This window comes from Empidonax traillii, unplaced genomic scaffold (assembly GCF_003031625.1).
Source record: "Empidonax traillii isolate 1590-97213 ecotype Southwest subspecies unplaced genomic scaffold, ASM303162v1 scaffold1039:size287584, whole genome shotgun sequence".
NCBI classification, from domain to species: domain Eukaryota; kingdom Metazoa; phylum Chordata; class Aves; order Passeriformes; family Tyrannidae; genus Empidonax; species Empidonax traillii.
In genome coordinates this window covers 238,993-261,065 of record NW_020956232.1, presented here as the reverse complement: position 1 = coordinate 261,065, position 22,073 = coordinate 238,993, and the positions used below count along the sequence as shown (strand labels likewise).

General features: G+C 37.8%; 1 protein-coding gene across 1 annotated transcript in view; it reads left to right on the top strand.

Moving 5' to 3' along the window:
- GALNT18 (polypeptide N-acetylgalactosaminyltransferase 18) overlaps positions 1-22,073 on the top strand; it is a 126,112-nt gene that overhangs the window by 7,499 nt on the left and 96,540 nt on the right. Inside the window, exon 3 of the mRNA XM_027904314.1 lies at positions 4,132-4,298. Within this exon, the coding sequence (XP_027760115.1) occupies positions 4,132-4,298 (167 nt within the window). The remainder of the gene's footprint in view (positions 1-4,131; positions 4,299-22,073) is intronic.

The window sequence follows — 22,073 nt, the reverse complement described above, 5'->3', positions numbered from 1 at the left end:
AATGATGGAATTTTATTCCTCATAAAACTTGGCATAAGGAAGATGACAGACGTGCTTGTGAAAATGCATAAGAGCTCTGCATTCTGTGCCTGATCTGGGGCGAGGTGAATTCTGATTAGTTTAAATAAAAAAAAAAAAAAAGTAGGTAATTTTTATTGTCGTCATTTGATACGAGAAAACGTAGACAGGAAAATGCATTTCTGAAAAACTACACATATATTGGAAAATAAGTGAATTGGAGCTGTAAGCAAAGATGATGAATGAGTCTGAATGGAAAAAAAGAAAACATGAACTCAATTTAGGAGTGTACCCTAATTGAAAATGAGCCCATTTGAAAAGACTAAAGAAATTACACACAACGGAGCCTAATTCTGTTCTCTTGTGTCATATGTAGTTACTTTTAAAACATGGTGGTGCCAAAAGGGAGCCAAACAACATTTGCAGCTTTCCTGTTATCTGCACAAGTTGCCAGCAATGGCAAATCTTGTCCAGTGTGATATAAATTGAAAATATGTAAGAAGTAAATGAAAGCAGGTAGGATAACCAATAGGAATAATTTCCTTTAAATGGATGGAAGACACGTCAGAAGCAGAAGTTTTGTTTGCACATTTCAGTTTATGCATGGATTTACAGCAGGGAAACAGTGTATTGGGGGCTGGTTTTGTCATCTGGAACATTTTTGGAATATAACTTGTCACTAATTTCTTAAATAGTGTATTTTACATATATCTCAACCTTATATTAATTGATGAAGAAGCACTAAAACACCTGTATTTAAGAAAGCAACTTTTAAAAACTATTTTCAGTGAATTTTCATTGCCATTCAATATATTTTCCAAAATCACTCTGTTGCTCTATACCTAATAGGTGCCATATCTTACTGTATTTGCTAAAGCTTCATTTTTATCTTCTTTGTACACTATTATGGCTGAGGATAACAAATATTGCTGTACCTCAGCTAGACAGCTAAAAGATAGATTGGCTGTAACTTTGTTTGCTGGACCATTTTATATCTATGCATTTTGGCTGCAAGTGAATCACTAAAATAACAGGTTCTTTACAGGGTAATGCCGGAAATTATCTCAGCATATTTAAACCTGTTAACTAGTTCATAGTCTGTTTGAAGCCCAATTTTCAAAACTTGGATGAAATTTCAATTATTACATCAAACAAAGCTGTGTTAGCTTTATAAAGGTGTGCAGGAGACTAGAACTCTGTTAGTAAGTTTTCATTGTACCCATGCAAATTTGTCCACCTAACTTCCATGTAAGTGACGCATCCACTAAGCAGTAGTCCCCACTTTGGTACTTTTTCTGTCAATGCACATACATCAGTGTGCCATGAACAGATGTGTTCTTCAAGGACCTGGGTCTGTAATGGTCTTAAAATCTTTTGGAAAATATGTTAGTATTTATGAATTGTAATGTAATTGTAAGCACGTTGGCCTCCCAGCCAGTTTGACCCTGAAATACACACTCCTGAACTGCTGTCTAAAAGAGAAAACCAGTGCTGCCTTGCACTAATTGTCTTCTGGAGGAAAAGGCAGCTCCCTCTGCCTCTTGTAGTGTTGTATTTTTATAAAAACCATTCAGGTTCCTATCTGTTGGAAAGTACCTATGCTTCTGATTAATTCAGAGGGCCCACAGTGCTCCATGGAGAAAGCTTCTCCTTCCCTGTCTTTCGGGCTTCTGAGCAGCTCTGTGCTTCACAGGTTATGTATCACTCTGCTGAAAACTGCAATATTTTGATTTTTATTTAGGGTTCTTTCATGAATTCTATTGATACATCCTTCTTAAAAAATTTTAATTGCCAGCAAAACTCACCAAAACCAGTAAGATTCATCTGCTTTTAAAGGTCAGGTATAAAAGATATCCAGATGTGAGCCTTTATGGGAATCTGATTTTCAAGAGTAGTGAAATTTTATGACAAATCATCGTTAATGAATGAGTGCTCACTTTAAAGAAAAAAAAAAGTGGTAGTTGAATATAAATGATAGAATGACACTTCCACAAGCTGTTGATACATCTGATCTGCTGTCCAGTGGCAAACAAATAAAAACAAAGGAAAAAAAAAAGAAACCAGGAGTAACATGATTTCAGCTCTCCTGAAAGCTTTTAAAAAACCCTTTTCAATCTGATGCTTAAAGCTGAGAGTTCTCTTACCAATGAATAGAGGATTAACACACCAGTAGAAATACAAACATTTTGGTAAGAAAGTTTTGATTTGTTATGCTGCCAAAAGATCAAGCCACAAGTGGGAGTCGGTAAATCCACACACCATTTTAATTGTTTCTCTCTTGTTCTGATGCTGTAGAACTGTGAATCTCTGTGAGGAGATTTCATATTTGTTTTTGAAAGATGTATGAACCAGGTTTTTAAAAATACAGTGCACACCCTTCAAGAATAGAGCTGTTGTTACTTTCTCAAGACTGTGATTTCTGTTTTAGATGTCTGTATAATTCTTTCACATTGTGACAGAAAGAAAAGTATCTAAAATATTAAATAGCTTCTTTAATGTGATTTCCATCAATTTCACACTAATGGCTGAAATGAGAAAATTGGTTGACCAGCTGAATTCTGAATATTATGTGTATCTCAGTGGGTTTGGCTGTCATGTGTCCTATACATGGAGTTTTTTCGGAACCTTTAAAAGTCTACATGTGAATTCATTATCTTGATTGAACTTAAGCTCTGTACGTCATCCAGCCCATGAAGAGAAATGCTTCTGTGGTTCTTTTCTGTATTTATTTGGTATAAAAGTTAAAGTAAAAAATAAAACAATTGCTATGCTTTCTCTTGGAACTGAAGAACGAATTTAGTTGAGAAATTATATTAAAGTATGATGTAGAAAATTCTAAATCCATCCATGCTGTCTGTATGCTAAGCACTGACCTGCAGTAATGCTTTCCAGATTACCAGAGTTCCTGGATGTAGTAAACCCTGGCATCTTGAGAGAAGATAGCCACTTCAGTGCTGTCTGGATGAAAAGAACAGCATTAACATCAATCATTTTCATCTACAGTCTATCTGAAATGCTGCCTATGTCAGCCTGTGGCCTAATTTCACCCTGGTAAATAGTTTCAGCTCTGCAAAAAAAAAAAAAGTTAAAATAATTGTTGTTCAGAAACGTTGCATTAAACTACTAAAAGTTTCAGAGGAAAGTACTTAATTACTTTTACTTAATTGACTTTTGACTTTATAAAAAAAAAAGCAAATATTTTGCTGACACTTTAAAAAGGTAGAGTGGTAAAAGGTCTTTCTATACTTAAAATTACAAAATTTGAATCTTTTTGAAATGGAGAAAGTGGGAAAAAACTAAACAGTAATACACTAAGGAAGTTTAAATTTGTGGGCAGCACTCCCATACTGATGATTGCATAAGCAAGTTGGAATGTGGCTGATATATCTATTTTTGAAAAGGAAAGAAAAATCTACCAGGTTATGAGAATATTACTCTTCCTGATTAAACTCCTTGATTGGGCTTATGGATAAGTTTTCCATTGTTGTACCTATTTTTCTGGTTATACCTTAAATATCACATCATTCAAGCCCCCTGCCATGGGCAGGGACACCTTTCGCTGGGCCAGGTTGCTCAGAACCCCATCCAACCTGGCCTTGAACTCTTCCAGGGATGGAGCATCCATAGCTTCTCTGGACAACGTTTTATTACTAAATTGAGAAAGTATCTTCTGATTTTGACTAAGATAGATGGTAGATTTTGTAGCAAAAGTAATTGATGTGGCTATTGCAAAGATCTTTTCTTAAGTAAGGGACTAACTTTGTTTACTCCTGTCTACACTGTCCAGAAAGATGCTGTAAGCAACTGCTGCTGAAAACTGCCTTCAAACAGGAGTTCACACCTGGCTTGCAGTGTTGTGGGCCTTGGGTGGGAAGGTGAGCTCACACTAGGCCTTGTTTTACACAGGCAGATTCAGGAGATTGTTTTCAGGTTTTCCTTCTTTGAGATAGTATTCATGGGGTTCTTGCCTGTATGTGCTCTGAAGAAGCATGAGGATCCTGGGAACCTTCAAAAGCTCCCTTAGTGTTCTTAGAATTTCTCTGAAGTGGTTTGTGTTTGCATTGTGACTTCAGACAGTTTACATCTTTTCTTTTCTTTAACCTTTTTCTTCAGGTGCAGAAACCTTACATTTCCTGACAGTCTTCCTGAGGTCAGCATTGTATTCATATTTGTTAATGAAGCTCTCTCAGTGATCCTGCGCTCCATCCATTCAGCCATTGACCGGACTCCTGCTCACCTGCTCAAGGAGATCATTTTAGTTGATGATAACAGTAATAATGGTAAGAGGTTTGGCTTCTTCTCCATCCCCACCCCTGTATTGGATCATACAATGGATAACCCACTGGCATTTTAGAAGTTATCAGTGTATTTTCTCCCCCCTCCATCCCACAATCTTCCTGGGCTCTCTTCAAATATGCTCAGGTGGGGCACGTTAAAAAGTGTACACAAAGATAGAATAACTATATGCTTATGGTGTCTGATAGGCAGAATTTTGAATGTAGCAGTAGATTAGGGACCTAAGAGCTGAGAAGTTTTACTCCTAGTGCTTCAGAGTGTCCTCAAGATCATATGGTTTCAGTGTTTTTCCTGTTCTGCTTTTCTACTGTCTGTACTGAGGTTTTGCTGTCCCCGATCTGAAGGATTGCAGTGACATCAGATGGTTTGGTACTTGCCTGGGTGTTCGTCAGTGAGGCCATGCTGGGCACTATTTACTAGTCTTATTTTCTGGCAACTTTAGTGATGAAATTTTAATAGGCACAGGATGCTGAACCTGAAGAAAAATTCTGCTGTGCTGGGAGGTTAATTCTAAACTGCTGAAACACAAGGAGAATCTGAATTTATCCTGTTGAATGAAAATGCTGAACAAAGGGCTTCTCTTACCCTTGCCATCATTACTGCTGCTACCCAGCTATATCCCTTTAGCTAGATCCTGGGACTTGCTGCTGATGTAAATGTATCTCAGATTTGTACAAAGAAACTTATGGGGAGAAAGTTAAATAAGTTCCCCACCCCAGGCTATGCACATTGTCAACTCTTCTGCTGACTACCAATGAAGGAAAAAGTATAATCCTGACTCTTTAAAGTGCACACAAAACTCAACAACTTCCTGTAGGCTTATGCCAAATCTAATTCCAGTGAACATCAGCCCCAGTGAACAATACTGTGTTTAGAGTTACCTAAGGCTGATCAAGCTTTTCTTCAAACACCTACTCATACAACACTGTGCGTAACTTGGCATGCAGAATTTATGAGTTGCTGTTCTTCGTGACACAATGTATGATCTAGCAGTGTGATGAAATGAAAAATCGCACAAAACAGTAAAAAACAAACAACCACATGCATGCACATGCACAGTGATTCAGAAACTGTGAACTAAAGTAGAATTCTGATTTGTTACAGCATGTAGTTCAATCGCTTGACATGTCGTTTTACTGCTGCACTCTTGGCAGCCTTTTGTCCTCTCCCTCATGCAAATACAAGGCAGTTTGATAGGAAAGAGCAAAATATTGAAGTACAGCTTTGACTGGTGGACTCGGACTCTGCAATTTGCTTGTGGAAATTTATTCCTGCATCTTTCAAACAGGAACTCAGTGGCTGAATCTAAATGGCTGTTGGTACTGCAGGGCCTGAGGTCAGTGGACACAGAGGGACTGACCATAAAGCATATGTAGAAGAAGAAAAACAATCTGGTTGGGAAAAAATGGTTTCTAGGATTTTAGTCTGATTTTCTATAATTTACAGCTATTCCAGTGGGCACATTGCAGAGCTGTATCACAAGCATCAGTGTTCCTGAGAGCCTATCATCATTGTGATGAGCTCACTAGTAAATACACTTTGCACTGCACTCTACAGACTTATTCTTTTTCATTATTTTTTACCTCAAATAGTTAAGAAATCACAGGAACTACTTAATCTTCCAGGAAAACTTGTTCAGCCCCATTTTTTGTTAGTACCAGTATTGGTAATGTACAGTATCATACTTTTATTCTGGCTTGTCTTTCTTACCCTCCAGTCCCTTAAATCCTTAGGTTCCTGGCCCCAAACAGGGAAACAGAAATTGAGAGGAAGGTAACCTTTCGTTTGGCTGTCTAGGCTTGGTGTTACATGTCATTTTATACAAAATCACACTGTGCAGAGTCTCCTAGAAAAATTCAGCTCTCTCCAGGGTTTTATGCTACTCCTCTAACACTTTCTCTGGCATCTCTTTCCTGCAGTAGTAAATTAGATTGCTTACAGTCATCTTTATCCCGTAATGTATGCTGAAGACCTGGTAATAGGCATCCATTTGGAGCGGATGGATCTCTGGTAGGATTGGGAGTGATTGCAAAGATGATTTATGGGCTCTTCTATTATTAGTTTAAATCTTGAAATATTTATTTTACAATTTACTTTTGCTCTTACAGTATTCTATTTTTTTTTTATCCCTCCAAGCACTGCTGAAACGAATCCTTTATATTTAGTGTCAGTCTATGTTTTTGTTAGCAGCTCTTTAACTTGCAAGTGTTGCTGCTCGTAAGACAAGTGGGTTACTCTGGGCTTCCCTGTGATGTTACCTGAGGGGGCAAATACTTGCTTTGTGCTTGCAGCTGGCTCCAGCCTCTGCCTCTTGCAGGGACCTGTCAGCATCCTAATTACAAGTGGTATGTTTACTTTCAGGCTTTTGCCAGGGATGGCAACTTCTATAACTCTGTGCAAGGTTTCTTGCTGCGCTGCCGCAGCCGTGGGTTTCACAGGCAGGAAACATCACACTGTGGGAAGTGAGTGGAAAGAAGAAGTGAGACCAGAGACCAGGCAGAGTGAAAATGAGCACGTTTTAATTTTGAGTCTCTCGTGCTGCTGGTCGGATTCACATAGCAGGGTGGTTTAAAATAAAAGAAGACACAGTGATTGGCACTAGAGGAGAGCACCAGAATTTCCTGCTTTTGAGGGAATGTGGCATACTGGTAAACTGGTGTAAATTCTTGGTGTGGGCCAAATTCTAAATCTAGCAATGAACAGCTGGATTCATCCCTAATTTCTGTATACCTGTATTTTCAAAAAGAGCAGTGGAAGAACTAGTTGTTTTTTGAAATTCCAGAAGATTGATTTCAGAAAGGATAAATTCCAGTGTGCAGCCAAAGTCCATGTATTTGTCTTGAAAAATACATACTAGAGTATTTTATTTCATGTACTTCAAGGTATGTCAAGCAAATTATCTATGACTTTCTCCAAACCTCACTGCACTTTTTCAAGTTCCCAATTATGTTTCAGGAGATCGCAATTAATCTTTTTGTGAAGTTTGCCTTTTTTAAAAATAAATGTTTGGAGTTAGGAAATGGTGAAGATTACAGTGCATGCCATTTAAAATAGAAAATAGATTTTGCAGGTCCTAAAATATTTATCCTTTATTTAATAGAGCCATTTGCATGGCTTAATGCTTGCATTTCACCATACCACCTTTTCTGGTGCAATACTGATAAGCATTACAGTGAATTGTTTCATATATGCTGTTAGGTATGTTAATATTAAAATTTAATGTAACTGAAGGATAAAAAGGTACATTTCAGTGTAGACTGTGAGAACAAGTTTTCTTTAAAAAACAAGACAGATATCAGTGTTTTTCATTTGTTTCTCATCTGAGTCTTAGTCATGTTGATGACTAAGCAACTCACAGATTTCAGCTGTTTCACTGTGGTTTTAAGTGCTGTCTGTCAGATCAGAATCTTTCCCGTTCTCCTCAGGAGCACTGTTTGCTGTTTAGTGATAATGTACTGATTGGTGATTTAGTGATAATGTTTTGATTTATCACATAATGTTTATGATTTGCCAATAAAATATATATTTAAGAGAAGCATTGCCTGAGCTGCAGACAGCTGGCATAGTGGTTTACTCACTCCCTGGCTTCTTGCATCCTGCCCTCTGGGGACAGGATGGTGACCTTCTGTGCCACTGGAGTCCTGTCTGGGTTTTTTTTGCTGGCATTGAGCCCTCCTGCATTATGAAGCACCTCTTGAAGGTATTTTAAGATGATTTGAAATCTCTCTGAAAAAGCTCATTGTGAGCCACGATGGGTTCAGCTTCATGGTGAGGCAGAAGGAATTAACGTGTCCAGAATATGCCTTGCAAAATTTCACACTAGAGTAGTAATTATCATCCTCTCTGACTTTCTTTTTTCCATATTAAAGTTAATAATGTTGCAGGAGAGGCTCAGATTTTGCGAGGTTTTTTCCTTTTTCTTTGAGTTATTACTTATGAATTACGTATTCTAACATGTTAAATGTAACAATTCTCATTTTGTCCTGAGATTTTCATGAATACAGCTATTGAAGTGCAGTAATAATGCTGGATATCACAGGATGTTACTTTTATGACTTGCAGTGTTAGAGAGAATTGGCACAGAGTGGTGGAAAGTGGGTCAGATGCAACTATTATCACCTGAGAGAGATTTGCAACAGTGTCCTCAAAACACTGAATAAAAAGAAACTTTTCAAAATGCATCCAGAGCTTTTCATTAAAAAGCTATATTTCTTCTTTGGTAATTTTTAAGGGATATTTGGGAATAGAAGATTATATTTTCTTTTTTTTTTTTCTTTACAAAAGCAGTGATGAATAAACCTCAAAAATACTCCTCAAATGCACTCTAGATTTCATATCACAGCATAATTTGAAGGTGGCTTACTTACAGACCAGACAACTATGAAAAACCATCTCCTATAGAAAACTTAAGGTCCTGCTGTCTTTCTGTTTGGCTTCTTGTTCTTTCCTTACCTGAATGCCGGAAAAATTCCAAGACAAATAAAAACATTGGAAAACAAGGAGATAGCCAAACTTTATTCAAGCCTACATTCACTTTTTGGGCCATGCTGTGAAGGCTTTACTTTATCTACCTGGATTCATTCTCCCCATTAGTTAAAGGTCTTCCTGCTGAAATCATTATTGCACAGCCTTTACACAAGCAGGTCTTCAGTAGTGCTGGCAGGGATTGACAAGAAAAGAGGCCTGTGCAATTCTGGTTAGGAATCAGATGCTAAAAAGCATATATTTATGTTTTAGACCAGGAAATCCGTCTCCATTGTAGATTTGAGAACAACGTTAGCTGTTGTAACAAACTGTACATTTTACTTGCATAGTAACATTTAGGACTGCAACTTGAATTAATGAAGACAATTCTTTGAGCATATGTTTGCTGCTGCATGTTCTGTGCTGCTGCTGGGACTGCAGCGAGGTGTGCCAGCTACTGGAAACACCTAAGAAGAAAATAACCACAGGCAGAACATCATCCTCTGGCCATCTGTTCCAGCCATCAGCAGGAGTTAGCAAGTGAGGAATGTTGGTCTTGTTCTGAAGTGTGAGAGTGGCCTGGCCTTGCAGTTCAGAACTCTTATGGAAAAAAATATGAACCACTAATGTAAACAGACTGTGAGATTTTTAAGAGGACACTACATCCTGAGGATGATGTCCTAGAGGGGCTGCAGGCTCTTCTCTCCTCTCGTCAGTCCTTGTAGCAGTGTATTAGGTTCCTGCTGTAAAGGTGAGAGGTTGTGGGATATCAAAATGAAGTGAGCAACAGAGCAGAAAAGAGAAGGACACTGCTGATGAAGAAGGCCATCTGTCCCAATTACTCTTGCCTCTCTTCTATTTTGATTTATCACTCTTCACATCTTTTTCTCCTACTATCTTTGTTCCTTCTAATTATTCTCGTCCAGGCATGGTCTAGCTCCTTGGTCTTTATTTCCTCAGTCCGCTTTCCTTTTCCTCCTTCCAGCCTGGCAATTTGCCCTTTTCAAATGTTCACTTTCTCACTCCCATTCCATACACCTCATCCTTTATGTGAGCTTGTGTCCTTCACCTGGGGTCTCCATTTCACATGTTCTCAAATTCCAGTGTACCTGTGCCTCTCATCATCTTCTCCATCACAGTATTTGTTGTACTTTTTCACAAAGTACATTTCTCTGTTTTCCCCATTTCATCATTCAGCTTCCCCTTGCCTTTAGCCACAGTAATTAAACTGCTGCCTGACTCATCCCTCCACGCCTCCCTCCTCCACCCCGCAGTAGTATTTTGTTTTTTCCTTTGTGGCACATTTTTGTCATTCTCCCATTTTCTGCCTTCTTCTCTCTGATGCCTCCTTTTTGGACATGTTTTTCCATTACTTTTTGCTTTCATTTAAGAATAATTATGTAGTATCCTTTTCAACCACCTTTTCTGACTCTCCCACATCTGAACTCCGTATTCCATCAGACTCCAGTGCTGACTCTCATTCCATCCCATGTGGGGGCAGGAATAGCACCCCTTGCTGGAGGCAAGGTTCTGATTTTTGTAGCATTGTAATTATGTTTGTAAGAAAGCTGCTTGATAACCAGCATGGAGTTTTATAATGGGAACTAACACGTTCTCCATTCTGTATAACTCCTGTGGAAGGTCCTCAGCCTTCATTTTCTGGACAATTAGGAAAGTTCCAGGGCTGTGAGAGCAAGGTGGGACTGCAGGAACACTGCAGCTGAGTGTGGCTCTTCCAGCTCATCCCAGAGAAATCACACATCTGTTGCACCATTTGCCTTTCTGAAAGCATGTGCTCAGAAGGTGTTGGCAGAGACAAAGTGGCCTTTCAAAGGAACAGTTATTTTAATCTTCTGCAATGTACCAGTTCAGTCTGTTTGTATGGCTGGAAAAGAAACATTTTAATGTGTGTGCAAGCTGATAGCATAACCTCTGTCCACATCAGAGGGCAGCTGTGGGAGCAGAGCTTTTATTTCAGTCTCCTGACACCAGACTTTCTGATTCAAGCATTCAGATAATACTATGAACTGACTCTTCCCTAACCAGGAATGGTTTAAAGTTAATGGATAGTCATCTTATCTTTTATCCTCTTGGGGATGGTCCTGTGCAGGGCTAGGAGTCAAACTTGATGATCTTAGTGTGTCCCTTCCAACTCAGCATACTCTGTGATTCCATCTGTGACAAATTCTAACTCATTCAAGGCTAATACACTTGCAGAGTTGCAGTCTGATAAATACCCCCTTTTTCTATGTCAGATTCAGTACAGCAAGTCCAAGAGGACTGGCTTTTTTCCATCATGATTTTGTTTTAGCTTGAATCCAAAGGTACCAATTCATAGTTTTTCTATTTTGCACAGGCTGTGTACCCTAACTAACAAGTAATGCAGGGCACAGCCAGTCAGTCTGTTCATGTTCTTCAGTCTCATGTCTGTGTTGCCATCCTCTAATGACACTGTCCTTGCTATGAGCACACTCATATGTGATCTCATGTTACTGGTCATAGCAAAGCCCAGCACAGGTGAAGTTTCTAGGTGATGACAAATAGCTCCATGTTGGCACTTTGGGATATTTTGGAAGAATGATTTAGGTCACCTTATAGAAAATAGCATCACCTGTGTCAGGTGTGATTCAGAAACTATATGTGGCCCACATTTACAGACTGCCATCACATTCAGTAAGAACAGGCTTGTTTTCAGCTACTCTGGTAGCAATGAGAAACTCACCCTGTGTGCTTTAGGAGTCCTGTGGGCTGATGGCATCCTGACTGTGACAGTGCCAGTGTATAAATACAGCCATGGTCCATTTCTCAGTACCATCAATGTAATTTTAGTCTTGAAATTAATCACTAGAGATCTCTGAGAAAGTCCTCGATTGAAAACCCTTTTTTATCCCCCAATTTTTCCCTCTCTCATATTTGTGGGATTATTTTGCCTTCAAAAGCTCTTGAATGCTTTCTGTTGATAATGTTCTCAAACACGTCACTAAATTTAAGTAGCAGCCACATGTGTGGATTTTAGGCAGTGACAAACATTCATGTAGAATTTGTGAGCAAAGTGCCAGTATCTGTTGATGTCAGAAAGAAAATCTGGTTTGATCAGGTTATTTCCTTTTGACATCTTTTCCCATGAAGCATTTGATAGAAATTGTATTTGAAATATTCCAGTAGTGTAAGCTGTTATGAGCCTGAGTGACTTCTTAAAGGATTTCTTTCTCTTGCCTTATCAAGAGAATGGTACTTATAATTGAAGAGTTGACAGAGTGTGGGGAAAATACTCTATAGTCTCAGGCAAAGGAGTTAAAAGATTGTGCCTTATAAGAAAATTAAAAAATACAAATTGGCTTTTCAATGAAATTTATTAGAATTTACCTTCTCTTCCCAACCCAAGCATACTTTTCTTAAAGAGAAAAATTAATAAAAAGATAAGTTTTATAAAATTAATGCTGAGTTCTTAACTTCAACTGCAGATAAAACTTCCTGCCGGAGCTGATAATTTCAAACACTTCAACTTCTTTGTGATATAATCTGAAACTTCTTTATATGCTGAAGGGCCCAAGACATAAGAGATTTGCTTAAGGAAGTATTTAAGAGTGTTCAAGTGTATCACCAAATGATGAAAATCATTTAGCAAAATATTTGAAAAAATTACAGATTGTTCCATGGTCACCCAAAAGGCATACGCAAAGGCATATTTATAGGCATTGCTAGATGTTTTAAAGGCATTGTGGAAGCTACTAAAGTAGGTTCTAAAGTTCAAGTACAAACCCTTTTATCAACGAATATTTGAATTCTTGTTGGGAATAAAAAAATCAATTCATGTTGGCTTTTCTTTCGGTATGCTTTCCTGTAGATATGCTTGGCACACGGTTTTTGAAAGTGTTCTCAAAGTATATTGGATGGCCAAATTTTAAATTACTTGACTCCACTTGTTCACTGCTATTATTTTCTGAGGCTGTTATTGAAATGGTGTTCTTTCCTTCACACTGGAAAAGTAACCTATTCCACACAATATGATGTTTCAAGCAGCAGCCTGGGAAGCTTTGGGGAAACTTGATTTAAAACTTTATGGAAAATGTGATGAAACTAGACATAAAAACTAAAATTTTCATTCACGATGATGCAATTAACAAGGGAAAAATGAGGATTTAGAGGTTACGCTGTGAGGGAGTGAAAATTCCTGGTTGTTTTTCCTCATCCAGTTTATTTGGAAAAGGTGTTTTGTTTTTCTTGGGCCTTCATAACCAGAGTTATTGTTAACACCACTTACTGAAAGTCTGCAGTGAGAGTCTGGATATATACTAGTTCATATGGGCAGAGATACTGTTTATATACTAAAATATAAATATTCTTCATATTCTTTTTGATTTTCATAAGTATCTGTTAGGTTTTTGAGTAAGTTCTGCAACCTACTTTTTACAGGATAGGGCAAATCTTTCTCTTCTGGTAGTTTCATAGGTGACAGCTTCTGACTGGGGACCTGCCTGGAACTGAATTCCCCATTAGCCTCCTGCCACAGCTCCATGGCATTTTGCAATGGACCTCCTCAATAAACTGATGATTTTTTATTTTTTTTTTTTTTTTTTTAGTATTAGTTTCCTTTTAAACACGATCTGAGAGGAGTGGTAGATGCTCCAAAGCTTTCTCACAGATATTTTTTATACCAACTCAAAGGACAATTTGCCCTTCATTAAATTTAACAGGGTTTGTCTGCACTGCCTTGTAAACTCTCCAATAAATGATTCAGAATCATGATGAATGCTAAATAATATGGCAGCATGAATCATTGTTGCTTTCATTTGGCAGCAGAGAAAATCTTGATGGAATTGCTAAGTGCTCTCAGTTCTCTCCAGATAGCTTAGTGTCGGCTTCACATTGTTCCTTTGCTCCTTACTGACACACTCTTTGGCCCAGTGCCTGTCTAATCATTGTTTAATGTTTCAAAAGCTGCCACCTTCTATTTGAAGCAATCTTTTCATCAGTACAAATGCCAGCAGATTTGCATACAGTAGAAATAATTGGAAAAAATAAAGTAAAATATAAATAAGAAAAGGGAATATAAGCAGCATTAAGGTTTTGTGAAGTTGAAAAAAAATACCATATAGCTATTGATATTATGGTGAAATTTAGGAAGCTTAAATATATTTCTATGGCTAAATACATGGTCTGTCAGTTTTACATGCTATGAAATAATTATTCCTCCTGACCTATTGATCCTAATCTCAAGCTTTGCTCATGTACACAAAGTGGAAAGAGAACAACAAGGTCTTCTAAAATGAGAAACAAGTTGCAACTCATTTGCCAGCAAATAAACAAGTTGACAACTTCTCTGCCAGCGAATAAAGAATGATTTCTGATTTTTATTACCGTGAACAACTGCAGTGTCAGTACTTGAAAAATGTATTTACATTCCCATGTCAAATAAGTGACTATGCTTCCCTGCCTTGTAGTGTTGTTATTACTGTATGGCAGCAACTTTAAAACATTTCCCTATAGCCTGCTTCTTATATGAAATGTCAAGGATTACATTTTAGTGACATTTGTGCCCTTGAAACTTCTTTGTTGGTAGTTCATGTCCTTTGACAATCAGTTTGGAACATGCAAGTGAAATTGTGTTGCACTGGCTCTGGTTTTGTGTCCTCTCATCAGATTTCTCTCAGTTTCCAAAGGGATATTTTTTTCTCTGTACCAATTCCACCCACCCCCCACCCCCCCCAGATAGATACAGATTAAGGAATCCTGTGGCAAAACTTGTGTGACTGTGGGTGTGGTTTATATCTCACAAAGACAAAACGTATTCCACAAGCAGCATTGATTTTATTAATGCTATTTGTGCTGCAGAGTGTTGTATAGAATAACAAGAACTGAATGAGGGTGTGCCATGACAGCCTCTGGAATACTTTGTGTCCAAGATGGAGACCTGCTAGACACTGGAAGTTCCTGTTCAACTCGGAATAAACCTATGGCAACTCAGCTTAGAGCATTTGTCCGATGTTAAAAAAAAAAAAAAAGATTTGAGAAAAGCTATTTTAAAAGCTACTTATTTAGGTCAGAAATTGGGCAGTGAGGTTAGGAATTCATAGTTGTTGCTTATAAGCATCTCTAGCAAACTGGAGGGACTGGGAGAGACAAGAAAGACAGCAGTAGCAATGCAATATGCTTTTGTATCAAACGGGCATAACTCACCTATGGTATAGCCAAGAAAAAAAGGCAGGCTGTGTAAAAGAAAGGGAGATTTTATGACTGAAAAAGGAAGACTTTGTCCAGACTTCCCTTCTTCTGGGGATCCCAAAGACTATGTAAGGTCAATAAAAACACTGTCAAGGTTGTTTTGCCCTTTTTTTTTTTTTTTTCTGGTCTAAATCTGCACATTGCTAGAGCCATCTGAAGTAAGCAGTGCCTGACTTTTGAAATTTTCATTTAGTCTGTCTCTTTACTTCAGCAATTATGTCTCCCAGAAGAGAAGAACATCAGAAAATAATGAAGTTACAGGAAACCTCAATGGCTTGTTAAAAAGAACACCATCACACATGGACACAGAATGGTCACATGGATCATAGGAAGAGAAATGTGTCAGATGAAATAAGAGAATTTGTACTTTAGTTTTACCCTACCAGCCTGAAAAGATCAGTTGTTATACAATGATATGGCAGTACTTTACAGGTTGCCTGATACTCAGTTGACCCTGAGCAGTATTTTATGCAACTCTAACTAAACTTTTACTGATCCGCTCTTCCCTTGAAATCTGAATAAGTGGCTCTATTATTGTATGCCCCAGTAGGAGCTCTGGAAAGAGTCTGATGGCAAAAAATATTCTTGAAAATACATGGAGCATGTGAACTACTCCGTGTTTCTCTCTTAGATGGTCCTTCAACACCCTGGAATGCTCTGCAAAGCTTCAGGCACCGTGCAGTCATGAGCACTTCTGCAGAAGACAGATCAGTAAATCCAGATTAAAGCAGTCAAAATCACTGTTTTGCTGCAGGCTGTAGAATGAGGATTTTCTGTTGGTTTTTCAGATGTATATTCATAGTCCCTGAGGTGAGAATGGTACAATAATTTCAGTGTTCAGGCTTCCATCACAAACAGCTCTTGGTGTTGCTGTGCTGCCTTTATCAAAAGGATACCAAGGTTAAACTTTGCATGATACCAAATCTAAAGAATAAGATTAAATATGTGAAAACTCTTGGTTGAAAATTATTCTAAAAGATGGAAGGGGAAAAAAAAGAATATTCACCTACTTAAAAAGGTTTTGGATTTGTTTTACTTTTTTTTTTTTTCTATTGGAAGAGGTTTTTTTACCCTTTGCTTATTTCAGCACTCCCTCTTTACCACACGTCTAAAGCTTTTAGGTTTCATTTCTAACTTAAGGGTCAATCTTGAAAGGTGCTTACTCCTACAGCTTTATTTTTCAGTTATAGATTGTGTTCTACAGCCTGATGTAGGTTCTTTCTTGTGACATAAAAAAATATTATCCATAAAGTTATATAATTAGTCCAGAGAGTGTTACCATTAAATGAAGGAAATCTAATCCCTCAGTGATGTTAGCTCAGCTCACACATCCCATCTCCTTGAATTAGGAATGGTTCATCATTGAAAGCAAGAGTTTTCTTCCCAGATAGATGTAACTGGGGCCTCTCTGATGCTGTCAGTTCTCACCAGATGTTTTAGCTCCTCTGAGCACCCATCTGAGGGACTGACCTATGGAGTCTACAAGAAAGAGGAATTCAAAACTAAGCCTCAGTCACTTTCAGAAATCTGTAATTCTGACTGCATGTTCAGGCTAGGTTAGCCATGTCCAGTATTTGTTCTTTTCACCACTCTTTTAATAAGGCACAAAAATTAGGAAGTCAGGGGTCTTTTAAAACATCTAAAAAGAAAGACCTCAGGAAAGGTGAGTTAATAAAAAGGTTTGTTAAACTAACCTTCATTTTATGGCCCTAACTTGGAACACTCAGAGAAATTATGTAGTTGCAGTAAAATTGGAAAAAAAGAGAGTCTAATCAGCTTTCTTTATAATGGAAACTGCCCTAGAAAAATATGCCTGTTGCTCCAGAATATATCTAACTGAATTTAATCAGCTGTGGATTACTGCACAATAGCTCAATCAACTTCAGGTCAGAAAGAATGATAGTAGAAGAATTATTTAGTAGAACTGTAAAAGAAGTTGTGCATTCAGTAGTTCGTTTGACTTCTGGGGATTGGATTATCAAAGTTATCAAAGTCACATGAAAAACAGCAGTGTGTGATTTATCTCTCTCAGGATCCTACGTACTGAATCTTAACCCTGACATATGACAAAACATATTTCAAAAATTGCATGAATTTTTATGGTGTTGCTCAGTGTTGTGTACACCCTGTGCTTCAGAGTTCATGTAGAGTATTTTCTAGAAAAATGCAGAGCTCTCTGGATGGACTCTCCTCTGCTACTGCTGCTCTGGCTGTCATTCCTCATATTACTAGGGGGGATTCAAATAATCCAGAACAATGATCACTTAACTTAGACCAGATATAACCTGAGTTAGCAAATCTGTATGGTAGAGACGGGTTTTCTTTCAGTAAAGTTTTGGTCTGCACTCAGAAACTTCTAATTGCAGCAGGTTACTTTGGTTATCAGAACCAAATTTTCTGCTGGCTTAACTTCCCCTTTTTACCCATCTCCAACTGAACTAAGAGGATTTCTGATTATGGCAATTTTAAAAGGTTCCTATCAGTATGAAAACTGCATTTCTATCTGTGTCATAAATAACCATTGCAGTAGAAATTCCTGTGATTTATACAACTGACTGTGGTAGGGGGAAAGTGTTTTTTCTGCTTTTTTACTATATTCTTAAAGGTTAATCACACTTTCAGTGTCGTATAGTTACTTGTGTAATCAGTTACCTGTTCAGTGGTTCAGTGGTTTCCTGATGGAAAAAGACCTATAAAACCATCAGTAAGTATAAAATAAGCATGTTCTTCTTTTTTTCATGGGTTCTTTTAGAAATGAAAGGTCATTCTCTGTGAGTTTTGGGTAATTTGCTTAAAGATAGTGTTGAAATTGAGGGGTAAACTCTGCCTGCATTATCCTATTTCCAGCAGAACCCTTGTTGACATAAACTTCAGCCCGAGGGCTCAGGAAGCATACCAAAAGGGGCTTGACTAGTGACAGCTGAGAAATATGTGAATTATAGAGAATAAACAGCCAGTTTTGAAGGGAGTATTAAACAGATCCTTGGCCTGTCACTATAGGTACTGCTCCTTAATCCTGAGAGTACCTGCATAGCTACCTAATAGTTCTCTCTCTCTTTGGTAGTATGAGGCACCACAAATGCTCTGTCTGGTGTTCTACTGGAACAATTTAGTCAGATTGCTCTGTAAATATACTGCAACATGGACCTTAATACATCTCTGATTCCAACTGTTTTGTCTTCCTCAGGAGGCAAAACTTTGCCTTGTTTCTGTGAGTGAACTGCCTCTGCCTAGTTAGTGAGTGCAGTGAGTGCACAGGAGCAGGCGGGACCTGCCTCCGGGGCAGGAGGACCGGGAGTGCTTGGGATAGGGAAACCTTCCCAGAACATATGGGAGTGACAACAGATTGGTGTTGTGGCCATGCAGGATATTTCTGCCTTTCTCCCTAGGAAATCAATGCCTCTTCAATGTGTACCAAATCACAAATCTACTGAAGAAGACTCGAGGAATTACACTGCTTGCTCAGGGCTACCTCTGGCATCAGATTCCAGCCTCCTCAGTGTGTTTATTTGGCACTTCTGTCACTAAACTCTTTTGCTACTGTGCTGTTACTGGCACAAATGCAAAAATGGGAACAAAGTTGCTCAAGACAATCTCACTTAAAATTTAGTCCCCTTTTGAAAAGTGTCTAACCCTTTTAACCATCCTGTTTTGTGCATTATGGACTGAACACTGTGTCTCCCCAATCAGGAAGCCTAATTGCTCACAGCTAGCTGTGTATATTTATAACACATTGTAAGCCTGATTTAGTTGTGTGATTTATATTATTTTGTGAACTATCACATGGAAACAGTGAGGTACTTCTTGGTTAAGGTGCTTATTTAGCAGTTGGACTCATAATGGATCCCATCCTCCTTGATGCCATTACATTCAGTGAATTATTTATATCATATGGTAACATAAAACATGAACAATGACTTCAATCTCTTGGCTTCCATTAACAGAGTACTAGTTTATCACAGATTTGATATACACACACACACAAAAATTTAAAAATCCAAGAAACTGAAAATACTGTGCCAACTGCCTGGAATATTTATTAGACAAGCTACAAATTCTTATCATCTTAATTATTTTAACATAATTGAGAATAAGTGAAATAACTGAATTAATTTTTATCTGAAAGGAAAATAGTGCAAATCACAAACCAGCTGTAGACTTTTTGTCTGAGATGGTAGATCAGTTTCATTCTTAATCAACTGATTTTAGTAGATTTTTATTTTCTTTTTAAATGGGCTGTAAAATAGCTTTCCCCGAATCAGTTATGTCCTTGGTGAGGTTTGATATATTTGATGTTTTTCTGCTTTAGCTTTTAAGTCTTAGATGATTTTTCCCATCTTTTATTGAAACTGATATCTTTATATCTTAACACCTTCCCTATATTCCTCCTGCAATTTAACATTTGAAGTGATTTTTCTCAAACTAGTTCTTTGCCTTTTTCTTTTTTTAGCTGTGTTCAAGTGATTTGGCAGTGAGCAAATTTGGACAGTTTTTCTGTGTTCTGTATAAAAGCTGTTTTTTAAATGTTACTGATGACTGTGTAGGGTTTCGAGCCAGCTACCCCTCTTGCCAAATTGTTCAAGCTATCATCCCCCCACAGGCTGCTGGTGTGACTATTCAGTATTGCTCATGGGTGGATACTCTTCCAGCTTGGTGATGGGAGATAGTGCTATCTGTCATTCCATTTCCCTATCCAAGAGTGATCCTGAAATACCAACTCTAAAAGCAAAGTTGCTACAATGAATTTTCCATCGTAAATATGTTAATATTTATGAATGTTCAAAGGGGCTTGTTACTCAAGGGTACCTCTCGGTCTTCAGACTTAGGAGATAAAAATGTTCTTGTCAGTGGAGAGTTGCAGGAAGAGTTTTAGATTTTTTATGTCCGTTCTTTTGTTTTATGGCTCATGGTTCTTTAAGTGGTTAGTCTGAAGCAAATTATTTTTATGGTTTCAAATATCTACTCCTAATCATCCTAGATGGGAGGTATTGTGTTTTTTAACTGTGCCAAGCAACAGATTTAGGTGTACTGTTAATATATTTGTCTTCACTGTGTGCTTCATTTGCATCTATAAAAAGTGTTGGATGATATTTGCTGAGTACACCTAAAAAGATACAAGACAAGCTTCTGTCAGGATTAACTGGAACATTATTCTCTTTGTGTTGGGGCAAGAGGAAGGACCAGAAGATCTCTCAAAGCCTATTCAGTGTGACAATCTTTGATAGTCTATTTTCTAACTATTTTTGGTCTTAACAGAAGAGAACTAAGGTGAAATTCATAAATGCTCATTGATTAGTCAGCATGTGGATTTTTAGGACATGGATTTCATATTCAAAGAAAACTGTTACAGTTTCTGACCCATCATAAAAATATTTCAGGAGCTGCTCTTCCTATTGAAGGGAAGGTGGAAGAGTCCAACCAGTAGCAGAAAGTTCTCTCTGTATTTGATAGGTTTATTTTCATTCTACTGTAAATAATTTCTGACCTCAAAATTTTGTGAGGCTTAGACAAACATGGAAAAATTAGATCTTCTGAAAGCCCTTAACAGTCCTGTGAATGTTCCTGTGCCAATATGCAGCACTAGAGATATCTTTAGTATCTCTCATGTTTTAATATTCACAGTAGTTGGTAACCATTGTCTATGTCCACATTATTAAATTTTTTTGAGACTTTTACATAGAGATCTCTGTACATGAAAGAACACCAGTCAGTCAGTCAGGCTCTGTAATCCATTTGAATTATGTATGGAGAATACACAGAGAAAGCTTCACAGCTTGTTCTGTGCACAACAGCCTATGGTGCGTAAGATCACCATATTCCTTCGCATTAATGCTTTCTCATTTACCATCTGCAAGCAAGTAATTGCAAGGCTCAATTTCTTTAGCAAACTGTTGCTCTTGCAAGACTTGTGACACGGAACAACTTCAGCTTGATTGGTATTTATTAACTGATGTATATTACTTTAAAGTAGAAGGGTTTTATAATTTTGCTTAGTCACTGATGTGCAGAGTTTCATAAACATTAGTGCCACAGGCTCTGTCCCGTTATCTCACTACTGGTGACCCTGTTCATTCAGCTGAATGCTGTAGTGTTTAGTCTCTGCAGATCTGTAAAAATGGGAAAACTTCTATTCAATGACCTAAGCAAGGGCTTAGGAGTCAAGCTTCACACAACTATTTCAAAAGCCTTGACCGTTCAGTGTCAGAAACATTATGCTTCATTTCTTGGCAGGGCTTTATTTTATCTATGAAGTTGAAAATTATTATTATTAAAATCAGATTTGGTAACGTTAGGACTGGATTTTGCAAGCTCACAGAAGCCTTCAAGGGCTGAATCACATGCATCCCGTTTCCTGTATTGCTCTCAGACCTTCTATTCAGGGTTGTTCCTTGTTCTATGTCTGCTTGTTTATTTTATCACAAGATAGGTGTGCACCAAAAGAAGTTAATGCATCCCCTCCGAGGCAGATGTGAACTCTACCACAGAGTCACAGCATAGCCAAGGAAAGAAGTGACCTCTGAAGACCTTCTAGTCCCACCCTCCTGCTCGAAGCTGGGTCAGCTGCAAAAAGTTGCTCAAGACTATGTCCAGTTAGGTTTCAAATTCTCCAACATCAGTAATATCTTTGTTACACTAATAAAAAAGATTTAAAGTGACTGGTAATTTAAACCAGAAATATAAAATTAAAACATAAAACAAATTTGGCTGTATTTATGCATGTGGACAAAATTACTTTTGATTTATGTGCCCAGCTGAGCCTCACTGACTGTATTTGTTTAATTCAGATGCTGAATAGTTCTCACTAAAGCTGCTCTTGTCATCGTAATTCATAGAAGTATTTCTGATGGCCAGATGTTAAGGAGTTGTAAAAGTACCTTCCCTTGAACAATTAAAAGGATAGAGCTCCAGAGAAGTGTCTCATATGACTAAAACATTGTGGTTATTAAAAATGCAGATTCAGAGAGAATAGTTAGTAGTATTTTAAGAGTGCTGTATTGCTTTGGAAAATTAAAAGTTTTACTGCACTTGCAAGACAATAGACCTGAGATAACTGTGCATGAACCAACTCA